Consider the following 19,054-nt stretch of genomic DNA (forward strand, 5'->3'; position numbering starts at 1 on the left):
GGTTAAATTTCTATTAAACCCTTGTGTACAATATTATATAGACAATTACTATGTGTAAAATGTACTGGTAAAGATTTATACACATATCATACATTTCTATATTTCAAAGTATTTACAAAGAAATTTTAATATCTTTTCAAATTGAAACCATTTATACATGTCTGTTACTTTTTTTAAATTAATCTTTTTAAATCTTTTTCAACATATAATATAATTTAGCTCGAATTTAGTTTTTTTTGTGTGTGTGTGTGTGAGTGCTTGTCCTAATAGCTTAGAAAATCGATGGTTATACTAGCATTTCACATGGTAAGTTGACAGTGCTATCTAATCAGATATAATTTTTTAGATTATATTTTGTACTCGCACGTCTGTTAGTTCAATAATTCCATTTGATTATTCGTAAAAGAAATTATATTAAACTTTCCATAAGTCCCATGCGAAATAAACAGAAAATCACTTATCATGTTGTGTACAAGTTGCCGTTTGTAAAATGTAATATATTTCGTATCAACCATGTGTATTTATGAACATTTTAATTACTTGGGAAAACGCATGTGTATTACCCTAGTAACAAAAAAATAAATCGTATTGAAAAAAAATATTTTTTAACAAAAGCATGAAAATAAAATGTAACACAAAATTTGAGATTCAACATATTCTCTCTCCATTTTCCCCACAATTGATACAACTCCCCTTTGTGTTTTTTAATTTCTATTAATATATTATTTTTGATAAGTTTCAAAAGTTGCTATCCAAAAAACTTAGTTAAGAGGGGAGTAAAAAACGAAAACAATTGTAAAAAATTGAGATTTTTACACAACGTAAAAACAATATAGAAATCAAACCCAATATGATGTTGAGTGACTCCTGATGAAATAATCGTCCTATATATGATTTTTGTATCGATAAAGTGCTATAGGAAATAATTTTTTTATTTAATTAAAAAATTGTTTTATGTGAAACATTAATCAATTATCAGAACTCCACCACAGTTTAACGTAAACATGTAGTCATATTGAAAAAAATAAACCAGCTATGTAAACTAACGTACATGCACACTGTGAAATATAGTCTTTTACTGTTTCGGTCGTTAGAAGTCCGTAGGCAAGAAACAAGAACATAGCATCAATACAGTTGAATAAGCTGATCATTTTCTTAAAAGTTTAATAATTTAAGTAAGTAACACCGTCGAGCTTTGAAAGTCGTATGTACGCTTGTAATCATAAAATATAGGCAATTTTTTATAATAATATGAAATAAAAATAAAAAATTATTTTAAATGCGTATTTTAGATACAAAATTGTATTTTATTCTTCGTTTCTAAAATACACAATACCACGTCCAAGCTATTTTATTTTTTTTTTATTAATAAATTAGGTAAAAATAAATTCATCAAATAACAAACAGCCTTGTAATACCAACATAGTTTAATCTCGTAGCCAGGCAACTGAAACTAATATAAATAGCTTTTATTATTATTTACAGATAAATATGAAACTTTTCTGTTTTTTAACATCATTAATCTTTGTAAACGTTTCATCAGATGCACCAGGTAACATTTTATGTTCAAACTTACATAGTTGAGATAGGTAACAAATTCACTGTTTTCTTTACAGCGGATTATAAAAGAAATATTGCCAATACAAGTCGGTGACATTTTGATTTTATAAAAATAAAGTTTTAAAATTTCACTGTTTTTAAACATATATTTTTTAATTGTACATTACAGACGCATACGTTAAGCAAGCCTTTGGAAGAAATATTGTAGAACCTGGTTCTGTGGAAAGTAAGATATATTTATCAACTAATTTACCAATATTATAATACTATTGTAATGTTATATTTATTTGGCTATCGAGTGAGACAATTCATTTTTAATTAAAAATTATGGTTTCTATAAACAGTTCAGAAAAGTGTACTAGGTTTATAGAACGAATTATTTAAACACTGTGTGCTTTACTATAATTTTAGTCATAAAATAATTTACTAAAAAATAAAACAGAATCTCATTTTCACACAAAAATTGACATTGATCTATATTCTCCCTGTGCCCTTTCATTTATTTTGGAACAATTGTTTCTTTAATTTAATACACTTGGCTTTAGGAAGTGACTATTCAACCTAAAAGGTGTAAGCAAGTGTTTATTGTGATGGTTTATATATGGATTTTGTTTAAAACTTTTGTATAGCGCAAACTTTTATTTTGTTATTCCAGGTGTATTGGAGAAAGTAATTAAAAACATTATTGGAGACGTTAATACTTATAGTTTAGGTAGTTATAAAGTATATAATTATAACAAAAAAAATGATAATCTTATACATTTTTCATACGGTTTATAGCAGAATAGAAAATGAAATCCCACATCATTAATATACGCATTGTTAATTTCAGAAGCTATTTTGAATATGGTCGCTATACCGGGTAATTATTTTTAATGAATATATTGGAAATATTTCCCTACAGCCATTTGATATTTACTAAGTACATGAAGTTTTTTTAATTTTAGATACTCCATACCTTGGAAACTTCGAGGGTAACCACATAATTATATAACATATCTACAATATTTTACACTAATTCATTATATTTACATATTGTAGAGAATAATCATAATATGTATACATTGGTTTCAAAAGAAAAAGATATTGACAAATTAAAATATATTTTCTGTATTTTACAGAGAGTGCAACCAATCAAACAGTTTTGCGAGAAATAATAGAAAATGAATACAGTAAAAATATAATTTAACATTTTTAAGCGAAAAATCGTTTAAACCTCTAATTCCTTAATTTTGAAGAAAAACAATACAATTTAAGTGTTATCGTTTATTTTCGTTTTATGTTTAAGCCATTGTTAACCATTCGAAATGTAGTTTATCCCGTTAATTTATTAAAAAAATACTTTTTGAAAAAAATTAATATTATTACAATATCTTGCATCAATTATTTGATTCAATTAATCTCAGTTTTAGAGTGATTGTTATTTAATATATTTTATTTAATTGTTACAGATATTAAAGTTCCTCAAGTTCCAGAATCACGTAATTATTTATTTTTCTTTATTCGTAAATAGTGTTCATGGCTTGTTTAGAGTTGAAATATGCTTTGTTGTATTATTTAATGTCAAACAATTATTTAAATAAAATGAACTTTTAGTTAGAGATAGAGACTTCGTAGACATTTACAGTGCTATATTAAAAGTCCTGTTTGTAAATACATTCAGGGAAATCAGGGGGGTTGGATGCTATTGAAAATGTTATGAGGATTGAGTGAAGGTTCAGGACAAGGGTGACTGATCCCAAAGTGAAGATCAAAGTGAAGGATAAGAAGAAATAATCGTTGTGTATATTTAAGTATATATAAAAAAACACAGTTTAATTATTTATTATTTTTTATGTAAAATATTAAAAAAAAACTCATTTGAATAATTATTTTTCTTCTAGTGTTATGTAAAAATAATTTCATATAATATGCTAAAAATAATAATAATTATTATTGTTTACTATCGACACATTAATCTAATGAATTTTGCAGATTTTAGAAGATTAACTTTAAACAAACTTGGCGATCGAAGGAGAGCGCATACTAGACAAGCTTTAATAAATATATTCCACATGGATGTAGGTAAATATTAGTATAGAGTTGTAACGAGTTTTGACCATATATATATTTATGTATAAAAAAAAATGAATATTAATAGTTATATAATGTTCTTATTTTCGTCTCCAATCACTGAAACAACTACTAACACTCCTATTCTCTACAGTTTTATATCATAAGGAAATACTACAGTATTATTATTGTTAGTACACAATATCCGGTTACATAAAAAGCTGTACTTTTATAGTATTTGGCCAGTACTCACACATACCTACTTCCTTATAATAAAAATAGCTGCTCAATAAGGACACCGCATGTATTTCCTATTATTATTTTATTTGACAATTTAAAAAATAACATTTTTTAACTTTTTAAGTTGGATCCGAAGAGCTATTCACTGAATTATGGATATGCCGTTTAACAGCGTTGTTCGTGAGTACAAACTTCCCAACGAAATATATAAGACATATTGACACTGACACCGATGAGTGTACGACATCTGATGGTTTTGTAATTGAAACATACAGAAAAGTTGGAGGCGAATGGCGCTATTTCGTCGACAATAAGGACGTATCGAGTCTTGAAGCATTGTTTGTTTAATGATACATTTAAACTAATTATTAATATATTAAAATAATTTAGATAATTTACACCGGAATTCAACTATGTAACTCTTCTACACTGATATAGTACTATTTTAGTTTTATTTAAATAATATTTACATTATGCGCTAATATACAAGTTGTTATGTCACTATTTATTGTAATTTATAATAAACAGCTTTACTCATATAATCACATTTGTTACTTGTGTGTTGAAATAGTCACATGCTTATGTTTTTTACTTTATTATTTCACAGATCGAATTTAAGCATTTTTTTTTTTTAAATATATACATTTATCTATTATCTGCATAAAGTTAACAACGATAATATAAACTCTGAAACAAATTCAATACGAATACAATTATATAAAATAAAAAGCAAATAGATATTACATATCATTACTTATGTGAGATCTACCTCGTTAGGTTTAATCGTTGCTGCCTTATACACTTACGGTGCCCAAGTTTATATCTTAATAATTTTGTATTTAAGAAAAACAGCCTGTTTACTTCATATTGTATTTTTCCCACGTTTTTCAAGTCATAACTGATATAATACATTCTACTAGATAGCCGACTTCAATTTTTTTATACAAGTTTGGCAGCCATAAGCAGCGTGATCAATGTTTATCAATATTGCAATTATGCTATAATTAATACACCTTATAGTAATATATCTTATACTAAATGAACTTTATATCTAACAACCACAGTGAAATATTGGGAAAATAATGTAAACATTGACCACACTGCATATGGCCATCGAAATTAATTTTTGAGAAGAATTCTATTTCATTATACACAGATTCGCTTCGAAGCGTTTATTTTTTAAAATATAAACAAAAGAAGTTCTCTTAAAATAAGCTTAAACTAATGTACAGTATTTTTCTAAAAAACATTCCCTTTCCTTATACTTGACTACATTATTGTCTAAAGGTTTTTGACATTACTAAATTTACAAACACTATTACAAATAAACAATTTTTTTTTGTTCGATATTATTATCTAATAACTTAAATTAAATGTAGGTATAAAAATTGGTCACTAGGACCAGAACCCGAGAACAATGCCAAGATGATCGACTTCCTAAAATCAACCGACTTATATAACTTAATTTAAAAATTACACATTCTCTTTCTTGGCTCTTAACTATTAGAATACGCAAACTTAATGTATACCCATTGTAAATAACTTTTTTCCACCACATCTGTAACTAATGGCCATAGATGCCGGTTGTAAAATAATGATCAATAAAAAAAAAAAAAAAAAAAAATTGGCATGGCCGTTCTCCGCCAAAACCGTACCATAAAAAGTATTATAAATTAATAATAATTAGTTCAAACTAGCCGGTAAATTGCCTATTAAGAATTTAGCTTTACATCTACTCACAATTACCCAGGGAGCACAAAAACTCATAGATCTTTAGTACATTATTAAAAATCTTTTGAAGAATTGAAATATTTAAAAAAAAATTTCAGACATTTTAATTTTTGTGCATATTTTTTTACATTTCATTCGAATAGCAAAAAAAAAAATGTATTATATATACTGGTTTTATAAATTTTGTAAAATATTTTAGGTATGTATTGTTTTAATATTATTGAAAATAATTACTTAAATAAAATACACTCATAAACTATTTCAATATTATTCGAATTGCTCTTATTTAAATAATAATATGTTATTGTTACACCCCAGAAGTGAAATTTGCATTTCATGAAATGGACAAGTTAGTTACCCAATTCACAGAATGGGCAAAAATGTGTCCATTTCATGAACTGGACTTTAAAAATGAGAATGTCATGTCATGGCTTTAATTCCAGATAAACCCAGAGCTCTAAAACATAGCCATGTTAATATAGATAATCTATTTTCTCATAATTTAAATGGCTCTAATATTGTGGTTATCACACCAATTTAAAAATTATTTTCTCCTCATTTATGAAAAAGAGAAACTCTACGAAATGGCTATTATAATACTAATTATACATAATTTTTTGCAAAAATAAAAACCTAGTTTAGAGATGGGAAAGGCCACAATACCCATTCATGTTCCAGTGTTTTTCATTCGAGGGAAAGACAGTACTTGGTTGTTATTTTGTACTTAAAGTAACCGAACAAAATCCACCTTGAAATTATTCAGAAGCCTTTAACACCTGTGCATTATCTAATGAAAAGATATTTTTGTATATTCGCACAAAGGTAACGCTCATGTGTTTTTAGTTTAATACGAAAACCCGTCATTGTTTGAACAATACAAGTGCACAATATATTTCTGCTCATGTATTACAACTTAGATTGTACTTAAATCCCCTATCAACCCCCCGTCGCCTTCAGAATAGCCTATCAGGGACTAATCGTCATCATTATCGCCTGAAACAAATCCATGTTCAAATGTATGAGTTTTTGTTATAATAGCTTAGAAAATCGAAGGTTACACTAGTAATACATCATAAGTGTACAGTGTTATCGAATCAGATATACTATTTTAGGATTTGTTGTTACAGGTGTGTTAATAGTTATTTTTCCACTTCTATTTACAACTATATGTACCTATGAAATATGTTTAACTACGCATTGTTGTATTATTTTACTAAACAATCGCATTGAAATAAAATGTTACAAAAAAATTAAGATTCAACCTAGTCCCTTTAATTTTCCCCACAATTGATGCAACTCCTAGACTATCCTTTATATATACATTTTTAATTCTATCTTCCCTAGTCACTCCACTCGTCCATCTTAGCAATGTCATCTCCGCTACATTCATTCTCTGTTCATTTTTCTTGACAACTGCCCAATACTGCTCACTATTGTCCTGTGATATTTACCGTTCAATGTTACCCTAAGTACTTGCAACTACTAATCTCACACATTTCATCAGTCATCCATATGCATTACCTTTCTTGTCCTATACACTTAGTCAAAAATCAAACACGGTTGCAAAACAAAATAAACTGAATTTTTAATAAAATCCTGTGTACAATGTTATACAGACAATGACTATGTGTAAAATGTACAGGTAAAGATTTATATAATTATAAATTTGTAATTTTTACACGCTACATATGGAATTCCTAAAAACACAAAACAATAAAGAAAACAGCAGACGTCATCAATTTCTATATTTCAACGTATTTAAAAGGAATTGTATTATCTATTCAAATCGAAAACATTTATACATATCTGTTACTTTTTTTAAATTACTGCTTTTAAATCATTTACAACTTATAATATTATTTAGCTCGAATTTAGTTTTTTTTGTGTGTGTGAGTTCTTGTTTAGAAAACAAAAGGTCATACTAGCAGTTTATATGATAAGTCAACAGTGTTCTGGAATCAGATATACTTTTTTAGCATATTTTGTAGTCACAGATGTGTTAACTATTTCATTTGATTATTCTTAAAAGAAATTCATAGGAAATCACTGTATGTGTACTTTTCATGTTTGGTACACTTTGTCTTTTGTAAAATTTAATATCATTCGTATCAACTAGGTGTATTTATGAAAATTAGAAAAAAACTGCGACAACGCATACAATGAATACTCGCATGACAAAAAAATAATAGTATTGAAAAAAAAGTTTCTAAACCAAAGCATGAAAATAAAATGAACGGCGAAATGATTTGATGTTCAACCTATTCTCTCTCATTTTCCCCACAACTGATGCAACTCCTAAACAACTAATATATTATTATATTTTATTAGAGTTTTTTTGGTCGATGGTTCTCAATTGAAAATGTACCCAAAATTCAAATAGCTTTTGTCAAATTTTTTTATCGAGAAATCCCGAAATATTTATGCTTTTTGTACCGATAAAATTGAGTAGAAAATAATTTAGTGAAAATAATTTTATGTAAAACTCTTAAAAGAAAACGATTTAGAACTCCGCGACAGTGTAATGTAAATATGTAGCGAAATTGTGCATAAAATATACCAGCTGTGTAAACTAACATAAAGGCACACTGCAAAGTGTATGGCGATTTTACTGTTTAGTCGCATCAATAAAGTTGAACAAGCTGATAATTTTCTTAAAAGTTAAATAAATTGAATAATTTAAGTAAGTAACACTATCAAGCTCTGCAAGTTGTATGTAAGCTTGTAATAATATAATATAGGCAAAAGGTTATAATAAATGTATTTTAAATGCTTTTTTTAGATAAAAAATTGTCTTTTAGTTTTTGTTTCTCAAATACGTATTACGTCGAAGCTTTTTTATATTTTTAGTAACAAATTAAGTAAAGATAAAATTAGAGATAGGATTGTAAAAAATTGTTTATAAATTAATACAATTTTTTAAAAATTAATATTAATTGCGGGACATTTTACCACCTATTTAGATCCTCATTTTCTCGTTATTTTTCAGAGTGTTAACTAACGAGGGTTTTCTTATAAATGTTTTTTACCAAAACATAGCTTTAGTTTAAGTTTTATACATTTCATTATAGCTTCAAAGCCACATTAGTTCTATAAAATCGCATAACAATGTCATTTGGACAGCGTGCATTATTACATTTTTAATTTAATAACGTTTAGCTTAATATGTACTGTTAGAAAATATGTTTTTGTACATTTCGTAGTACTTATAGTTTATACCTTTAATTTTAATATTTTTATTTTTAACAGATATGAATTACTGTCTAAAAAGTCATCTTATGTTCATTATAACATGATATACGATTTTCATTTAAATAAATAACGGGTCGAGTAATAAACAGTATGACCAGTATGACAGTCCAATTTAGACACTTAAAAATTAGGTATAGTGAATGGTCCAAGCCCAAAATATTATATCCATATTAAAATCAATATAAAGGTCTGGAAAACATAGTGGGTTTAACAAAAAAAAAAATTTAATATTGATCAAATAACAAGCAGCTTTGTAATACCAACATCGTTTAATTTCGTAGCCAGGCAACTGTGACTAATATAAATTGCTTTAATGTTTATTATTATTTACAGATAAATATGAAACTTTTCTGTTTTTTGACATCATTAATCTTTGTAAACGTTTCGACGGATGATCCAAGTAACTATTTTATTTTCGCACTAACATATTTGAGGTAGGTAACAATTTCACTTTTTTTGCAGTGGATTATCAATTAAATACTGCCATTACAAGTCAGTAACATTTTTGTTTTATAAAAATAACCTTTTAAAATGTATTACTGTTTTTTACATATATTTTTAAACCGTGTATTACAGACGCATACGTTCAGCGAGCCTCTGAATTAAATATTGTAGAACCTGATTTTGTGGAAAGTAAGATATATTTCAAATGAATATACCTATATATTTTTGTAATGTTAAATTTGTTTGACTGTCGTGTAAGACAACTTATTTTTAAATTAAATAAACTATTTCTATAAATAGTGCACGAGGTATACCTAGAAGCAATGACCTAAAAACTATGTATTTTACGAAATTTAAAAATATTAAATAATTTTTATTTATATTTAATAAAATTGTTTCTAAAATTGAATACACTTTGCTTTAGGCAGTGACTATTCAACCTAATAGGAGGAGAAACGGGTTAAATAGTGATTTCTTTCATAAAGTTCAAGCCTTGTCGCTTTGTTGCAACATGATTTATATATTTATTTTGATTTTGCTTAAAACTGGTTGTATAGCTTAAACCTTTATTTGATTTTTCCAGATGGATTGGAGCAAGTAATTAAAAACATTATTATGGACGATAAAACGTTTAGTTTAGGTAGTTATAATATTAAATAATTATAAAAACAGTGAAAATAATAATTTAAAAAAATATTTAAAATGTATGTAAAATTGGCAAATCAAACTAATTTTATGCTAATGTAGAAGTGACATAATTTATACAATGCTTGTTAAAATCGACAAGGGATTTTTATGAGAGAAAAATTGATCCTAGCTCTGTCAGTCTCATCCAATAATTTTATATTATTCTAATATTTTATTTTTATAATTGTTTATCTATAATTCGTCTTAAAGTTCATAGTAGAATAGCAAAATTAAATCCAATATCATAAATGTATGCGATCATAATTTCAGGAGCTATTTTGAATCTGATCGCTATACCGGGTAATTATTTTCAATGAATATATTGGAAATATTTCCACACTTTCGTTTGATATTCACTAAGTACACAATGTGTTTGTATTTATTTCAGATACTCCATACCGTGGAAACTTCGAGGGTAACCACATATTTGTATTCCGTGTCTACAATACTTTACACTAATTAATTTTACACTCATGTGAATAATAATAATAATAATTTGTATACATTGGTTTCAAGAATAAGATATTGACAAATTACAATGTATTTTGTGTAATTTACAGAGAGTGCAGTCCATCAAATAGCTTTGCGAGAAATAATAAAAAATGATTACGGTAAGTATAAAATTTAACATTTTTAAGCGAAAATTGTTTAAATATTTAATTCCCCAATTTTTAAGAAAAACGTTAAAAACTAAATGTAATAATATTTTCGCTTTATGTTTATTGCATAAGCCTTTGTTAACCATTAGAAATCTGATTTAAACCGTTAATTCAAAAGTTGCTATTAGAAATAATTTAATGTTTTTACAACAATTTGCATTAATTATCTGGTTTATTTGTTCTCAGTTTTAGACTGATAGTTATTTATTATTTTATATAATTGTTACAGATATTCAAGTTCCTCCAGTTCCATCAAGTAATTACCAATTCTTATTTATTCTTAAATAGCGTTTAAGGCTTGTTTAAAATTGAAATATGCTTAATTTTGCTTAATTAAACTGTGAATATGTTCTCAAAAACATGATAAAATGAAACAAATTTGTTTTAAAATAAAATTATTTATATTAATTTCTTCCATTTAAGGTATGTCTATTTGAAAATAATCTACGATCACGATCGGTTCTTTGGATATATATTTCTTAATAGATTAAATATTACTAACAAAAATTGAAAATTGTCTATAGAGCTGTGTATTATTCAAATAAAAATGTATTAAATAGATGGTTTGGTTAAAATACTCGGGATTGAGATAGGAATCGAAAACAGTAAAAATGGTAATGATAATAAACTTGGCAGGAATAAAAGGAGGAAGAAAAATGAAATAAGGGGGATGGTTGTATGTCGTTGAAGTCTTCTTGAGTGAGAGTTTAGGACAAGAGTGACTGATCCAAAACAGCTGGGATCAATGAGAAGGATAAGAAGAAAACATTTTTGTGTATATTTAAATTTAAATAATAAATTATTATGATAAAACAAGATGATTATTTAATATTTTTTATGTAAAAAAAAAAAAAAACGAGAAAAACTTATTTGAATAATTATTATTGTTAAAGTATTATATAAAAAAAAATTATGTATACTAAAAATAATAATAACTATTATTATTGATATTATAATATTTTTTCAGATTATACACCATTACCTTTGAACGACCTTGGTGATGAAAGGAGAAAACATACTTTACAAGCTTTATTGAATATTGCCTCCCGGGTTATAGGTGAATAATAGTATAGAGTTGTAATGGGATTTGACTATACATATATATTTATTATGGTAAGCTAAGTTTGGCAAATTGAATAAAAAAATTTTTTATTTTTTTTCTAGTTGGATCCGAAGCGCAAGTATCTTCATTGTGGCTATGCCGTTTTATAGCAATGTTCATGAGTACTAAATTCCCAATGGCATACATAAGAGATATTCAGACTGGCCCCAATGTGTGTTTCACCTATGATGGGGTTGCAGTCGATACATACAGAAAAGTGGGGGGCGAGTGGCGTCATTTCGTCGGCGATATTAATTTTTCCAGCATTAAAGATATGTTTGTTTCATTTAGCTGATTTACATCAGCCTTCAATTATGTAACTACTATCTAGTACCACTGTTGTTTTGTTTAAATAATATTTACATAATGCACTGTTATCCGAGTTGTTAGTTCACAAACGATTGCAGTTTTTAATAAACAACTTTACCCACGATTATAAATCACATTTGTTGCTGTTGTGTTGATTTAAACACATACCTACTAATATTTTCATAAGCTAACATAAACAATGTACATTACTAGCTTGCGGTACCCTAACCTATATATTTCTTAATAATTTTACAATTATTGAAGTGTAATAAAAATAAAACTCGGGGCACAAATTATTAACAAACCCCAGATAAAATATCAACTGTATTTTTTAATAAATGTAAATTTATCCTAGCTATCTTCTTACTACTCCTATTAATTAATATATATTTATCATCAGGGATCTTTCCAGACCAATGAAAGGTTAGCTATGTATCATCATTTTCCAAGGGCAATAATATTAGACAAAATAACAAACAATCGTCCAATCTCAATAATTATTTCAATAATTCCAAAAACAATCGAAAGTATTGTATCTATAATAATAAATTCCATTATTTAAAAACATTATTGTTGCTGAACAACATGGCTTTATATCCGGTAGACCTACAGCCAGTAATCTTTTAATATTCCAACATTATATCTTGGATGCGTTTAAATCTCGCCAAGTGTGTTAATGGTTTTTTTTAAACTTCTACGTACAACTTCGTTTTGAAATAAAATATTCTTTTTTAACAAAAAAAATTGAGATTCAACCTAGTCACTTAAATTTTCCCCGTAATTTATGGAACTCTTAAAGTCTCTATTATATATAAATTTCTTATTCTAACCCCTCTAGTCACTCCACTCGTCCATCTTAGCAATGTCATCTCCGCTACATTCGTTCTCTGTTCAGTTTTCTGTCTACTGCCCAAAACTGCACACTATCGTCCTATGATATTTACCGTTCAATTTTATCCTAAGTACTTGCAACTACTATCTCACACATTTCGTCATCATTAATCTGCATTACCTTTCTTGTTCTATAACTTGGTCGAATATGGAAAAACAATTGCAAAACAAAAGAAAAATTGCATTTTTAATAAAATCCTATGTACAATGTTATACAGACAATGACTATGTGTAAAATGTACAGGTAAAGATTTATATAATTGTAAATTTGTAATTTTTACACGCTACATAATATGAAATTTCTAAAATCACAAAGAATAAAAAAAACAGTAGGCGTCAACAATTTCTATATTTCAACGTATTTAAAAGAAATTTTAATACCTTTTCAAATCGAAAACTCGATACAGGCTGATCCATTTATCGCGAACCACTCAATATCTCATAGGGTTTAATAAAAAAATAAAATCATTTTTTTTCATATTGATTTTTTACAATGTGATCTCAATTTTTCACAATTTTGTTTTTACCCACCTCTCAACTTAGTTTTTTTTGATAGCAACTTCTAAAACTTTAATGGTAACGTACATATTTTAATAAACTTTTTAAATTGAGAATAATGTACTAAAAATGTTGACTGGTCGATAACCAGTTTCGGATAACTATATTTAAAGTTATAATAGTTTTAAAGTCATGATGAGAGGGGAAGTGCGGTTGGGAAATGAGCGCAGATAAAAATATTACTACACTCTACCTTTCCTCCTGCCCTAAACTTGAAATTTGTGAGATATTGAGTGGTTCACGATAAGTGGATCACCCTGTATAACTGTTAGTTTTTTTATGTTACTACTTTTAAATCATTTTCTACTTATAATATTATTTAACTCGAGTTTAGTTTGTGTGTGTGTGTGTGTGTGTGTGTGTGTGTGTGTGTGTGAGTTCTTGTTTTAATAGCTTAGAAAATCGTATTGGAAAAAAATTCTTTAAACGAACGCATGAAAATTAAATGCAACACAAAATTTGATATTCAACTTATTCTCTGTTATTTTCCCCAAAATGCATGCTACTATTAGACTCCCCTTTGTGGTTTAATTTCTATTAATATATTATTTTATTTTATTACAGTTTTTTTAATTTATATTACATATTATACTAGAAAATTCTCATTTGTCTGGTTTAAATATTCAGTCGATGGTTCTCAATTCAAAATGTATACAAAATATAGTGCAAATAATTCTATGTAAAACATTGAAAAAAAAACAATTTAAAAATCCGCAACAGTGTAGTGTAAATAAGTAGTCATATTGTGCAAAAAGCAACCAGCTATGTAAACTAACATAAAGGCACACAGCAAAGTATAATCCTATTCAACTGTTTCGTTCGTTATAAGTCCATAGACAAGAGACAAGAAAGACGCATCGATACAGTTGAACAAGCTGGTCTTTTTCTTAAAAGTTTTTTCAATTCAATAATTTAAGTAAGTAACGCAATTAATCTTTAACAGTTGTATGTAGGCTTGTAATCACATAATATAGACACATTTCTATAACGCATTTAATATTAATGCTTATTTTAAATACAAAAATGTATTTTATTTTTTGTTTCTTAAAAGCATAATATAACGTCCAAGCTATTTTATATTTTGATTATTAAAATTAAGTAAAAATAAACCTATAAATAGGTTTGTAAAAAATTGTTTTTTAAATTAATAAAATTTTAGAAAAAATAAATGTTAATTACGAGACATTTTACCACCTATTTAGATTAATTTTCTTGTTATTTTTCAGAGTGTAAAAATAACAACGTTTTTCTTATAATTTTTTTATCAAATCATAGCTATAATTTAAAATTTATACAGTTCATTATAGCTTTCGTGATAGTTAAAGTTTATACCTCTAGTTTAAAGATTTTGTTTTTAAACAGATATGAATAACTTTCTGAAAACTTATCCTATGTTGATTATAACAGTATATATTATTTTAGTTTAAATCTATAACGGGTCAAGTAATAAGCAGTATGACTTGTCAAGTTTAGACGCTTAGGTATACTAAAATATATTAAAAGTTAAATCCGATAAAATTAATTAAGAAAACGATAATTATTTAGTTAAATCGTTTTTTTTAATTTTTTACTAGTGTAATTCAACTATTATACATACAGAATTTTAAACAGTTAACATATCTATATTAGGATTTACTAACCACAATTTTGGTCCATTAAAGTAGCCTTTAAGTACGATTTGTGCCTCTAAAAAAACAGCTATTATCCTTTAATCCTTACCAAAATTAATGGAAAATATTTAAATCATGAATATGTTTTTTGGCCGTAAGAGAGCATATCCACATCTTGGTGTGCAACACAGCTGGTGTCCTATGCTGATGTCCCTTTCCACGTTTACCCTCCCAGCCATCTATCTACAATAACTTTCCTCTATTTGGAACCGTAGTGACGCTAATATTATTAGTGAATGGTCCAAGCCCAAAATATTATATACATGTTATAATCAATTTAAGGGTCTGGAAAGTATCGTGGGTTTAATAAAAAAAAAACTGCATTGTGTACTAAAACTTTTTAATCTGGCAACTAACATAAATTGCTTTTATATTTGTTACAGATATGAAACTTTTCTGTTTTTTGACATCTTTAATCTTTGTAAACGTTTCGACGGATGATCAAAGTAACTATTTTATTTTCGCAATAACATATTTGAGGTAGGTAACAAAATCACTATTTTTTTTTACAGTGGATTATCAAGCAAATACTGCCATTACAAGTCAGTAACAATTTTGTTTTATAAAAATAACGATTTAAAACTTTACTGTTTTTATACATATATTTTTAATTGTGTACTATAGACGCATACGTTCATCAAGCATTCGAAAAAAAAATTGTAGGACCTGATTTTGCAGAAAGTAAGATGTTATTAAAATTAATTTACCAATATTGTATTATTTTTATGTTATATTTGTTTGCCTGTCGAGTCACACAACTTACTTTAAAATGAAATAAACTGTTTCTATAAACAGTTCAGAAAAGTGCACGAGGTATATCTAGAAGCAATGATCTAAAAACTATATATATTACTAAAATTATACATATCAAATAGTTTATAATTATATTTAATATAATGTTTCTATAATTTAATGCACTTGGCTTTAAGCAGTGACCATTGAACCTAGTAGGAGGAGTAGCAGTGGGTTAAAATAGTCATTACATTAACAAGGTGCAATCCTTATTGCCTTGTTGCAAAATGAATTATGTATTTATTTTGATTTTGTTTAAAACTTTTTATATAGCTTAAACCTTTTTTTGGTTATTCTAGGTGGACTGGAGCAAGTAATTAAAAACATCATTGGGGACGATATTACTTATGGTTTAGGTAGTTATAGTATTATATAATTATAAAACAATACAAATAATAATAGAAAAAAATATTTAAAATTTATATAAAATTTGCAAATTAAATAAATTTTATGCCAATGTAGAAGTGATATAAATTATACTATTCTTATTAGAAACGACAAAGAATTTTTATGAGAAAAAAATTATCCAAGCTCTGTCAGTCTCATCTAATAATTTTATTTGATTCTAATATTTTATTTTCAAAATTGTTTATTTATTCAGTAAATTCGAGCCGAGCCCATTTCTTCCAAGTTACTATACACCCTTGTTTTTTTCTATCCTATAATTCTTCTTACGGTTTATAGAAGAATAGAAAATTAAATCCAACATCATTAATGTATGCATTGTTAATTTCAGGAGCTATTTTGAATATGATCGCTATACCGGGTAATAATTTTCAATAAATATATTGGAAATATGTCCACACAATCGTATGATAATCACTAAGTACATAATATTTTTGTGTTAATTTCAGATACTCCATACAAAGAAGACTTTGAGGGTAACCACATATTTTTATACCTTATAAACAATACTTAACACTAATTATTTACATACGCATGTGTAGTATAATCATTGGTTTCAAGTATAAGATGTTGACAAATAAAAATGTATTTTGTGTAATTTGTAGAAAGTGCAAGAAACCAAACAGCTTTACGAGAAAAAATACAAAGTGAATTAGGTGAATATGAAATTTAACATTTTTAAACGAAAATTGTTAAAAAATTTAATTCCCCAATTTTTAAGAAAAACGATTAAAATTAAATGAATAATAGTTTCGCTTTATATTTATTGCATAAGCATTTGTAGACCATTCGAAATCAAACTTAGACAGTTCCATCAAAAGTTGCCATTAGTAATAATTTAATGTGCTTACAATATTTAGCGTTAATTATTTGGTCTAATAAATATCAGTTTTAGAGTGATAGAGAGTTATTTAATATATTTGTTACAGATATTCAACTTCCTCCAGTTCCATCAGGTAATTACCAATTTTTCTTTATTTGTAAATAGCGTTTAAGGCTTGTTTAGAGCTGAAATGTACTTAATTTTGTCGTTGGATGCTATTGAGAATGTTATGAGGACTTGTGAAGCATGCGAAAATGTTGTTGAAGGCCTCTCGAGTGAAGGTTTAGGACAAGGGTGACTGATCCAAAATAGCTGTGATCAATGCGAAGGATAAGAAGAAAAAATCATTGTGTATACATTTAAATATAAATGAAAAATAAATAAATTCTGCTTAAATAGTATGATTATTTATAATTTTTTATGAAAAAATTAATGAGAAAACTTATTTGAATATTGTTAAAGTGTTGTATAAAAATAATTGTATGTATAATAACAATAATAATAACTATTATTATTAATATTATAATATTATTTTTTTTTTCTACTGAGTCATTTAATATTTTTTTCAGGTCTTACACCATTACCTTTGAAAGAGCTTGGAATACGAAGGAGAAAATATACCATACAAGCTTTAAGGAATATATTCTCTCAGGTCGTAGGTGAATAACAGTATAGACTTCTTTTGCTTACTCACTACAGTTTTATACCTTAAGGAAATACTCCAGTATTATTGTAGATACACAATATCCGGTTACACAAAATATTTACAATTGTTCCCAAAATATGTGTAATTTATAGGCATCTTGTATTAAGATTAATTTATATTATCATTTTTACGCCCAAATTTAATACTGTTTTACTGTGTTAAAATTAGACAACACTCGCACACACAAATAATGAAAAATCAAATTTTTAAATTTTTTTTAGAAGCGCAATTATCTCCATTATGGTTATGCCGTTTGACAGCGTTGTTCGTGAGCACAAAATTCCCAATGGCATACATAAGAGATATTCAGACTGGCCCCAATGTGTGTTTCACCTATGATGGGGTTGCAGCCGATGCATACAGAAAAATTGGGGGCGAGTGGCGTCATTTCGTCGGCGATATTAATTTGTCCAGCATTAAGGATGTGTTTGTTTAATTTAGATAATTTACATCAGCATTCAATTATGTAACTACTATCTAGTACCACTGTTGTTTTATTTAAATAATATTTACATTATGCACTAATATCCGAGTTGTTAATTCACAAATGATTGCAGTTTTTAATAAACAACTTTACCCACGATTATAATCACATTTGTTGCTTATGTGTCGATTCAAACACATACCTACTTATATTTTTAAAAGATAACATAAAATATGTACATTACTAACTGGCGGTACCTTAATTTATATTTTTCTTAATCGTTTTAAATAAATTGAAGTGTAATAAAAAAAGAAACATTAGAACGAGACAGTGTACAGCCGCCAGAGAAAATAATTAAATTGCAAGATAACCGAGATGAAGGTCGGAGTGAAATGTCTCCGTCATGTGCTGTTCATGTACAGTACATAATTTAATAGTTTTTTTTCATCATCATCAATCGTTCAAATTATTTAATTTTAATTTTCCCCTCTGTTTATACATTTTTGTTATTTTGATAAATACTATAATGCTTTATACATATTAGAATAGACTATACTACACTTTGAACTACAACAAATCACTTAGATACACTGCACACATGCGACCACCCTAAAGGAAGGGTAGTGTGAAGTACTATTTGTTAGTCTAATGAAAGAAACCCATCGGCATGCTTATCGGTGAATTAACCAACTTTCAAACAAACGTTTCGCTGTGTATCTGTGGACACTGTACCAGAATGAATATTTTGTAAT

At 26.9% G+C, this 19,054-nt stretch overlaps 2 protein-coding genes across 2 annotated transcripts; both read left to right on the forward strand.

The window, feature by feature from the left end:
* The first annotated feature begins 1,051 nt into the window (after positions 1-1,051).
* On the forward strand, positions 1,052-4,364 carry LOC126834153 (uncharacterized). The gene is made up of 11 exons (XM_050565888.1): positions 1,052-1,175; positions 1,486-1,552; positions 1,617-1,646; positions 1,730-1,786; positions 2,216-2,272; positions 2,393-2,422; positions 2,508-2,534; positions 2,682-2,732; positions 3,012-3,041; positions 3,535-3,624; positions 3,977-4,364. Exons 2-11 carry the CDS (start codon positions 1,492-1,494, stop codon positions 4,198-4,200), a joined length of 657 nt encoding a protein of 218 aa, XP_050421845.1. The 5' UTR covers positions 1,052-1,175; positions 1,486-1,491; the 3' UTR covers positions 4,201-4,364.
* A 4,852-nt stretch (positions 4,365-9,216) lies between these two features.
* On the forward strand, positions 9,217-18,467 carry LOC126832928 (uncharacterized). The gene is made up of 10 exons (XM_050563980.1): positions 9,217-9,232; positions 9,295-9,324; positions 15,777-15,833; positions 16,244-16,300; positions 16,681-16,710; positions 16,799-16,825; positions 16,955-17,005; positions 17,279-17,305; positions 17,742-17,831; positions 18,100-18,467. Coding segments are annotated over exons 1-10 (585 nt in total). The 5' UTR covers positions 9,217-9,231; the 3' UTR covers positions 18,315-18,467.
* The last annotated feature ends 587 nt before the right edge of the window (positions 18,468-19,054 follow it).

This window comes from Adelges cooleyi, unplaced genomic scaffold (assembly GCF_023614345.1).
Source record: "Adelges cooleyi isolate 19-005CV unplaced genomic scaffold, UGA_ACOO_1.1 ACOO_flye_CR_arks_rails_tigmint_CR_PRNA_1, whole genome shotgun sequence".
Taxonomy (NCBI): domain Eukaryota; kingdom Metazoa; phylum Arthropoda; class Insecta; order Hemiptera; family Adelgidae; genus Adelges; species Adelges cooleyi.